We start from the raw sequence: 9932 nt of genomic DNA, 5'->3' as shown, positions 1-9932 counted from the left end.
TAGTTCAGTCAACCGTATTCAGGACAGTTTTTATAACTGGACTCAAGTTCACGATCATTCCGTATATCATTCATTTTGTGTTATTCGTGTTGTTTGTTAGATAGATAGATAGATAGATAGATAGATAGATAGATAGATAGATAGATAGATAGATACTTCATTAATCCCAATGGGAAATTCACATTCTCCAGCAGCAGCATAATGATACAATAAATAATATTAAATTAAAGATGTTACAGGGGCAAGGGAGGGTTTTGTTGTATTTATATATGGTGGTGTCTCGTTGTTGATGTGGTGGAGGGATATTTATACACCGTCGATTGTGGGGAAAAGTGTAATTTGTTAGAGGTACGGCTTGATAGTTTGATTCATACTCAGTAAATTATCCAGGCCACAGGTCTTGGAGGTGTAGCTTCCGGCTGGGTAAGGGGTTGGTCGTTACAACCTTCACCGTGACTTCCCTACATCTTCATATCTTAAATCATTCTTGAGGCAGATTGAAGACTTAAGTGCCAGCTTAAATGAAAAATTAAAGAAAACGTACTAAGTAATTGTAACACAAACACAGACTTAATAAGCTTAAACACGAAAAGATGCAGACGGATGAAGAGAAGAAGCAGGCCGCTAGAGTTGAGAAAAGAAGAGCTGCTCAGGAAGTAGCAAGCGCATCAACCTCTGAGCAAATGAATGCTAAACGTACAGAGAAAGAGGATGAGAACTAAGAATGCTCAAGTCAAGTGTATTTCGTGCAGGGCGCCATTACTGGTTATCATATAATGGGTAACACACGTCTAATTGCTACATCTCAGAAAAGAAACTTATAAAGCACCAAAACATGGACAATAACTGAATTACCACTCACAGAATAAGAGCGGTAATCAAAGAAACTTCTCATGTTCAAAACATGCTTGTAACTTTGCGCATGATTAAAACTCTGAAGGTACAACTGCTGAAAGAAAGACACTCGTCCACTAAAAATAAATGTCAAAACTAAAGCCTTTTCCCTTAGAAATGTGACTGAGGGCAAGAGAAAGAAAAAGTACCATTAGGGTTTCTTTGGTCTCGAAACTACCATTAAACTTTCACCCAAGTAAAGGATGTCTGTACTTCTGCCACTATGAGCACCGAGTTAAAGAAAAAAATCACACTAGATGGCAGAAACACACAGAGCACAGATCCGAATAAATTGTGACCAAAGACGCATTCCTTGAGGAGGAAAAATCTTTTTATTAAACACGTCTATAGACGCTCTCCTTGACTCAGTGTCGTCTTCGGAGCTTCCCATTAAAGGGGTTAATTCTGGCTTTCCCTTTCTCCTTTTCAGATCTTTGCTGCTTTACTTACTCATTAAGAGCTATTTATTTCAGGTAGGTACTCTCATGGATTGACAATCAAACAAAACCTATGAGCTGAAAAAACCCCTGACAACTCAATTGCATGTTTAATTGCATGTACGGTACGTGTTTATTTAGTGAGTTACTTATCTTGTGCCTGCTGCCCATGGCTGCTCGGACTACAAGACTTAAGAACAGCTTTTACCACCAGGCCATTCGACTCCTCAACAGCAACACCTGAACACTTACATACACTTACATTACATCAACATTGCACTACTCACACACAAACTGTACCTGCACACACTCTGAATACTGACTGGAACATGCATCTGCACTTTATGGAATATGCATCTGTACTTATAAAACATTATCTGTGCAATAACTGTCATTTGTACTTGCTGCTCATTCAACTCATATTGCTCTATAACTTCTTTTAAAACGTACACATTTTATTTTATATGGCTTGTCTATTTTTAACTTGTAATCTTTTTTAATCTTTATTGGATCTAGGCTGAGTGACTTGTTTTTCTCGTCATACACATTTCATTGTATGTTGACCCTGTGTTAACCTATATATGACAAATAAACCTAAACCTAATTGGTTATGGAATTCCTGGGAATCAACCCAAAAGACCAGGATGAGAAGCATGTTGTACTGTGATTCACTTGATGCTAGTACAATTGAAACTTAATAGGATAACCACATTTAAACAGAGAGTATGGTGTATCACGTACAGTTAATAAAGTATGCAAAAACTCCCACTCTTAATTATTTTCCATTTTATTATACATAAAGACAAAGACATTTCAAATAATACCAAACAGGATTTAAAAAGTTAAGCAGCATCTACGTGCTACTAAAAGTTCAGTGCACCTCTGGTAAGGCATACATATATGACCATCCAAAATTCTTGAGAGCACCTTGATGACAAAACAGAAAAAAATAATAAAAAAGATCCTGAGAAGCAACCAAAAATTAAAAACTACTTAAAAAATATTTTAAAATAATTAGAAAAAACAGCAGCATTAACGGTGTGCATATGGACAGAAATAAGACCAAGCTGTTATTCCTCCACTTTTCGTTCCGTGGGTAGCAGGGGATTTACTCCAAGGTCTTTAGCCATGTTGTTCTAAAAAACAAACAAACAAAAAAAAATTTTCTGTTACATAAAACATTGATTCAAAATTCTTTTTCAGTTCCATATCAGAGCTGAGCTGTCAACCCAATGAATCCCAGGAGTTCACTGGTGAGTTCAGTGATGCAATGCCAGTCTAAACTTTTGCAAATGAGATATTTTGTTATATTGACCCACGATGGCACAGTGGGTAGTGCTGCTGCCTTGCAGTTAGGAGACCTGGGTTTGCTTCCCGGGTACTCCCTACGTGGAGTTTGCATGTTCTCCCCGTGTCTGCGTGGGTTTCCCCTGGGTACTCCGGTTTTCTCCCACAGTGCAAAGACATGCAGGTTAGGTGCATTGGCGATCCTAAATTGTCCTGTGTGTGTGTGTCCTGCGGTGGGTTGGCGCCCTGCCATGGGGTTTGTTTCCTGCCTTGCACCCTGTGTTGGCTGGGACTGGCTCCTTCAGACCCCTGTGACCCTGTAGTTAGGATATAGCAGGTTGGATAACAGATGGATGATTTTCATGATACAGAAAACTGGCAAGAGGAAGTGTTGTATCGTGTATTGGATAACATTACCATGTGCAGGAAATGAAAATGTTTTTGTCATAATTACGAGATTTAAAAAACTGACTGAAACACTTTACACTTTGTCACACACGAGTGCATGGGAGGCAGCTTAAGGACTCTAGTGGATGTAGTTGGGGTTGGCACTGCTTTCTGCTGCCTTTCCTTCTTTCTTTCTCCCTCTATTGAAAGCCCTTGCATCACTAAGGTCATCTCCAGTGTCCGTCCTTCTGGACCCACCCATTCCTACCTTCTTGCTTCATAAATAGGTAAACCAGTTACCTACTTTGGTTCTATTTGGACTCGTATTTAGTAGTGACATCTCCGCAACTAACCTGTCAAATTACAGTATATGGGGTTACCAAGGTGGAACCCCAACTCTTTATCTGAGTTCTCTGTGTCATTTTACAACTCGAACTTTCTCAAACAGATATTCATGGTCAGTATAATGATGTGGAGGTCTGCAAACAACATAGACATCACTGAACAAGAAAGTTGGCAGGGACTGCAGGTTACGTTTTTCGCACATTCAAACACTTAATTCTGTGATGAGTACGACCAATAGCAATATTATTTTGTAGATGCACGACTACGTCCACAGGCTTGTTGTCAAATTGACCACCAAAGAACAAACTTATTGTATTTCAACAGGTCTCATGATATACTCAAATGCTGCTGTGTGCAGCAAGCTGCAGCTACTGCAGATCTTATAAGACCAAGTGTGTGAAACTTTGATACACTTAACTGATGCTGGTTGAAAAACAGGGCTTGCTTACAACTAGGAGAAGTTGTACAGCAGTTAGTCCTCTAGCATGGTGGGGACAGAAAGCAGAGATATTCCCAGTGCTTGCTTTTCTGGTCAAATGAGACATCTGCCCCTGCTACGTCTGTACACACCGAGTGAGCATTTTCACTCGGTCCCTTGTCTCATAATACACATGTTGGTTATCCAGCTGTATGCTCAAAATGTGGTAAATGTATGCTTTATTGCTAAAATATTGTTAAATACTGGAATTATCAAACGTCATAAACAGGAAACCCAAAGCCTCATGGGATTGACTTTTTATACTAAAGACCCGCCTCTCCCTCTCATTCATTGGTCAAGAGTCTTGTCTTCAGGTCAAAAAAATATTCCATTGTATATATATATATTTTTAACTAAGACATTATTGTAACTTATACAAGTCGTTTAAATTAAAAAAATAAGCTGAAAACTTATATGACAACATTCAGTGAAACTGAGAATATAATGTTTATCTTTACAGAAAAATATTTACCCACAATTCCTTTTTACCATATGCTCCAGTATGCAAATATTTATTCATTTATTTAGAAAGCACTTTAAAAACAACATCAAGGCTGACCAAAGTGCTGTACAGTAAAACCCAACATATAAGACACACAATAACCAAAGGGTAAAAGAAACAGAAACACATAAGAGCTGAAGAAACTCATAATTCATAAGTACACAGATAGTCAACATCTCACAATGGATCAAAGGCCAGGGAGTAAAAATGTGTTTTTAAATAAGATTTAAAGACAGCAAGTGAAGGAGCCTTCCTAACGTGCAATGGCAAATTGATCCAGAGTTTTGGAGCTGCAACTAAAAAAGCCGAATCACCTCTAAGTTTGCATTGTGCCTTAGGAACAAGTAAAAGCATCTGGTCTGCTAACCTGCAAGAGCGAGACAGTACATATAGTAGTTCTGACAGATAAAATGGGGCAAAACCATTTAAGGATTTAAAAACAAATACAAAGATCTTAAAATGGATTCAAAAACAAACTGGAAGCCAGTGAAGGGATGCCAAAATTTGGGAAATGTGCTCGTGCTTGTTTGTACCAGGTAAAAATCGAACAGTGGCATTTGCACCAGCTGTAGGTGAGCAGTGGAGGCCTGGCTAATTCCAAAAAGAAGCGCACTGCAGTAATCTAGATGAGAGGTTATAAAAGCATGTATCACTCTTTCAAGGTTGAATTTAGACAAAACTGGCTTGATTTTTGACAGCTGCCTCAACTGGAAAAAGCAAGATTTTACCACTGCATTCACATGGCTATCAAGTTTTAAAGTAGAATCCATTTTCACACCTAAATTTGTGATCATGGATTTCTCATATTGAGCCACAGTGGAAAGGTTGATGCAGGGGGTCCCGCTGGTGCCATTAGGTCTAAATAGCATGACTTCTGTCTTGTTCTCATTAAAATTTAGAAAATGTAATGCCATTCAACTCCTTATGTCAATAAGGCAATCAAGCGCAGGGACTGGACAGAGCATGGACCAGGGTGCTTCTGAGGGAAATAAACCTGACAGTCGTCTTCATAAAAATGAAATGAAATACCGTGTTTCCAGAAAATAGTGCTGAGTGGCAGCAGGTACAAGGAGAACAGAAGAGGTCCCAGGATGAAGCCCTGTGGTACCCCCTAGGGGGAGGGCAACAGAGGTGGAGGTAAAATCATCAATGCTGAAACAACAACTTCTATCTGAGAGATAAGACCTAAACCATTGGAGAGCTGAACCTGTGATGCCTATCCACTGCTCCAGCCTGGAGATAAGGATCTCATGGTCTATAGTGTCAAAGGGAGCAGTTAAATTAGGAAGCATAAGTAGTCCACTGTTAGAAGAATGTCATTAAAAACGCTTCACAGAGTGGACTCGGTGCTGTGGTGAGTTTTAAACCCAGACTGGAACACTTCCAGAATTGCATGTTCGTCCAGGAAAGACTTCAGTTGGGTGTAGATAACTTTTTCCAAAGAGTTTGGACAAAAATGCAGCTTGGAAATAGGCCTAAAGTTTGACATAACAGAGTGGTCAAGACCCATTTTTTTCCGCAGACGTTGCACAACAGCATGTTTAAAACAAGTGAGGTCTACCCATCCAAAAAACACACACCTGCTTTAGCACCCCCAGAGTGAATCTCACACATGGTGGTGAGCAACAGATGACGTTATTTGCTAAGTTTTAACACAAGTTTTAATGTGTGTCCAATTTGGAGACAATCATATTTCATGTTAAATCAGTTTTTAGCTGAGCTGAGTTGTTGCTGTTTTGATCATTTAATTTTATTTCGTCATTTTTTGTCTCTTCTCTGCTACAGTTTGAGGATTATTATTATTGGCATTATCATCGTTGTTCTTGTTCATGTTATTGTTGGCCTGTGTAAGTCGTCAGACATTAAGACTGAACTTCACTAGTGTGCGAAAATAATATGAAACCATACAATCGGACATTTGCTTTGAGTCCCAGCATTGGCAGGTCTGTATTATTTAAAAACATATGTTGCGTCACCCAGGGCTGTTTCTGGGCAACAGATAATGCTGTGTATAGTGCAGACAATGCAGGCACTGCTGAGGTGCACAACTTAAACATTTCTTTGTGTTCCAGTCCGGACAAACAAAATTTTTACATCTTGCCCGAAGAAGGGGCCTGAGTTGCCTCGAAAGCTTGCATATTGTAATCTTTTTAGTTAGCCAATAAAAGGTGTCATTTTGTTTGGCTTTTCTCTACATTCATAATGGCTAACACGGTACAACACCCTAATACTCTAAACAAAATAAAGATAGTGGGGATGCAGTAATGGGCCCTGACCACTAGAGGGACCCTAGGTGCTTGCCTAGACCGCCTATGCCCTGAAACGGCCCTGATCAGGGTTAACAGAGCAGACCTTTCTATTCACTCATAAAATTACAGATCAGGAAATGTTTTGGGAAACCCTCAAAAAAGGCACATGTACAATGTCTATAAAAAAGTATTCACCCCCTTGGAATTTTTCACTGTATATTATTATATATCATTGAATCACAGTGGATTTAATTTGGCTTTTTTGAAACAGACAATGACTTTAATGTCCAAAATGAAAACAGATCTCTGCAAAGTGCTCTGACACAAAACACAAAATATCTGGTGACATAAGAATTTACCTCGATGCATGGTCAATAATCCAGGTAAGGAAATTCTAGAAAGTTGATTCTGTTCAGTCCTCCCTGTGTGGAGTTTGCATGTTCTCCCCGTGTCTGCGTGGGTTTCCTCCCACAATCCAAAGACATGCAGGTTAGGTGGATTGGCGATTCTAAATTGGCCCTAGTGTGTGCTTGGTGTGTGGGTGTGTTTGTGTGTGTCCTGCGGTGGGTTGGAACCCTGCCTGGGATTGGTTCCTGCCTTGTGCCCTGTGTTGGCTGGGATTGGCTCCAGCAGACCCCCGTGACCCTGTGTTCGGATTCAGCGGGTTGGAAAATGGATGGATGGATGATTCTGTTCATCTGGATGTAGTTATTTTCCAAGGGAGATACGTTACATCACTCATCCAAGTGACTTCCTCAGTCTCAGCTGACTGCAGGTTTCTCCAACCTTATAAGCAGTACCTTTGCATAATGACCAAAACTAGCACCATTGACTAACAATGGGCCGTGTGATCAATGATATGCAAATTGTCCATTGATCAATGTCCATGAGCACCATTCACAGAGAGTTGGGGAATGGCTGCAATCACCGCATTGTGAGATGGTGAAAGATGTACCCTTAGGCCCCCTCCTTGTTCCTTTTTTGCTCAAACCAGCGCTCTTCCCTGTCCAGGATGTGCACATCTTCATCACTGAAAGAGTGACCATTGTCCTGTAGGTGTAAATAGACTGTGGAGTCCTGGCCTGACAAGGCAGCTCTTCTGTGTTGTGCCATCCGCTTAGCCAGTGGTTGTTTGGTTTCCCCGATGTATAATTCACGGCAATCCTCTTGGCACTTAACTGCGTAAACTATATTACCTGGTCCTGGTGTTCTGAAAAAATGCATCTCAGCTGTTCTGATACTCCTGACACATAAGGGATCACCAAAGGTTTTCGCTTAGGCAGCGGTTGTCCTTCCTCTCTCCTGGATTGCTTAGAGCATTCTTTAGGTGTCTTCACTGCTTTGACAAAAGTCCAGCTGGGATGACCACATTTACTCAGGGCCTTTTTGATATGATGTTCTTCTGCTTCCCTGGCCGCTGTGTCTGTGGGTATGGTGTTTGCTCTGTGTTGTAGAGTCCTGATGACACCTATTTTGTGCTCTAGTGGATGGTGAGAGTCAAACCTTAAATACTGATCCGTATGCGTTGATTTACGGTACACATCAATTTTCAAATGTCCCCCATTGCTGATGGCAATTTCACAATCTAAGAAAGCTAGCCTGTCACGTTTCATGTCCTCCCTGGAAAACTGGATGTGTTTGTCCACTGAGTTGATGTGGTCAGTGAATTGTGGTATCTCCTGAGATTTGATTTTCACCCAGGTGTCGTCCAAATGCCTGAACCAATGGCTAAGAATTTACCCCACTCATACGAGTGTTTAGTAGATACACCTTCGGCAGCCATGACAGTGCACAGGTGTCTCTCTGTCTTTAGATCAGCTTTGCTCATCTGCACACTGATCCTCATTTCTCTTTGAAAAACTGCTCACGCTCTGCCAGCTGACATGTTGAGTGAGAATGAAAAGCCGTTATGAAGAAATTCTAGAAATTCTCAAAAGTGATTCGGCTACTCCAGGACATTACATTGTTGTCTGTTCTGTGTATCTTTGTCTTTATGCTTGGGGTCATTGCCTTGCTGGAACAGAAATTTTCTCTTAAGGCACAGCACACATGTAAATGAAATTCTTTTTTTAATGAATTTTTTTTGCTTTTGTAAACTTTATATGTATTGTCATGGACACCAGGAACTATTTGATCCACCTATACAGTAGATGGCAGTCTCCATGGGCTACAGTGCCTGCATGGATATCTGCAAGGCAGGCTGGGAATTGCAGTTCCATGGGTACTGCCAGTGGGAGCTGCAGGGACAGACCCTCCTAACTTTAAGGAACTTCCGTCTGACCCCGAAGTGATTTCAACATGTAGTGCAGAATGTTTATTAGTCTTTATTGTGTAGGTTAGTTCACCATACTGACTCATCACAAGTTGGCCCTAACACAATCAAGTCCATTTAGATGACAATTGACTGAAACCCCAGACAGAAGACCCACTATTGAACTAATTCTGGGACTTCTAAAACCAGTTGGCTGCAAAAGTGGTGGCTTATGGGTGTCATTTTAAAGGGGTGAAGACTTATGCTTTCAGTTATTTTGTTTTAACATATATCTCTGTATTATATAAAAAAGACACTTTCACGTCCCGCAAAACGAGTCTTTGTGCCAAGAAATTTAACTACGCCCTGGAGCCGGAAATAAAAGACAAAGAGTAGATGACAAAATAGAATGTCGAGAAGAATTCAAAAACGTTGGTGCGATACACATGCAGAGCTGGTTAGAGATAATGGAAGTGCGAAAATTTGAAAGTCTCAAAAAAAGAATAGTAAAGATCGGTTTAGCTCAAACAACTGGAAATTATTACTCGGTGAAATAATGGAACAGTGAAAAGAAATCAAATATATTGTTTGGATTTAAACTTTAAATTGGTGACTTTTAGATCGTCTAATTCGTGTTGCCATCAGGGAAAAAAAAACAGTGTTTGTTCCTAATGAGGAGGCGTATCTGTGAGAATTAAAAGATTTGTTGTTTGGTGAAAGTCAAATCCTGCAAGAGAAAATTTCAAGCCCCGCGAGACAAGAGCTTATGCAAAGAGATTTGAAAAAGTCCCACTCACATAGCCACGCACACGGTTCAATCATTTCTCATTTGTGTGACTGCTATTGTCAGATGCATTTCTTGTAGAGAGAAAGAAACAATATTCACTCACGGGCAGTTATACGTTGTGTTGTCACGATGTAATTCCAAACACGGAATCAAAATTCAATACGATATTGATGAAAAGGTAAAACAGAAAAGCGATCGAATATATGGAAACAGGCGATATGACAGAAGTATGTAGATATTGTTCGGATTTAAACTTTAAGTCAGAGACTTGTAGATCATCTAATTCGTGTTGCCATCAGGGAAAAGTAGTGTTTC

At 40.1% G+C, this 9932-nt stretch overlaps 1 protein-coding gene across 1 annotated transcript in view; it reads right to left on the bottom strand.

Moving 5' to 3' along the window:
- Positions 1–2100: 2100 nt before the first annotated feature.
- The window catches only part of LOC114645707 (uncharacterized oxidoreductase YjmC-like), an 81565-nt gene continuing 73733 nt past the window's right edge, over positions 2101–9932 (bottom strand). Inside the window, exon 11 of the mRNA XM_028793525.2 lies at positions 2101–2467. Within this exon, the coding sequence (XP_028649358.1) occupies positions 2402–2467 (66 nt within the window). The 3' untranslated portion in view covers positions 2101–2401. The remainder of the gene's footprint in view (positions 2468–9932) is intronic.

Source organism: Erpetoichthys calabaricus, chromosome 2, assembly GCF_900747795.2.
Source record: "Erpetoichthys calabaricus chromosome 2, fErpCal1.3, whole genome shotgun sequence".
In the NCBI taxonomy this organism is placed as follows: Eukaryota; Metazoa; Chordata; class Cladistia; order Polypteriformes; family Polypteridae; genus Erpetoichthys; species Erpetoichthys calabaricus.
The sequence above is the reverse complement of the archived record's forward strand: the minus strand, read 5'-3'. Positions and strand labels throughout refer to the sequence as shown.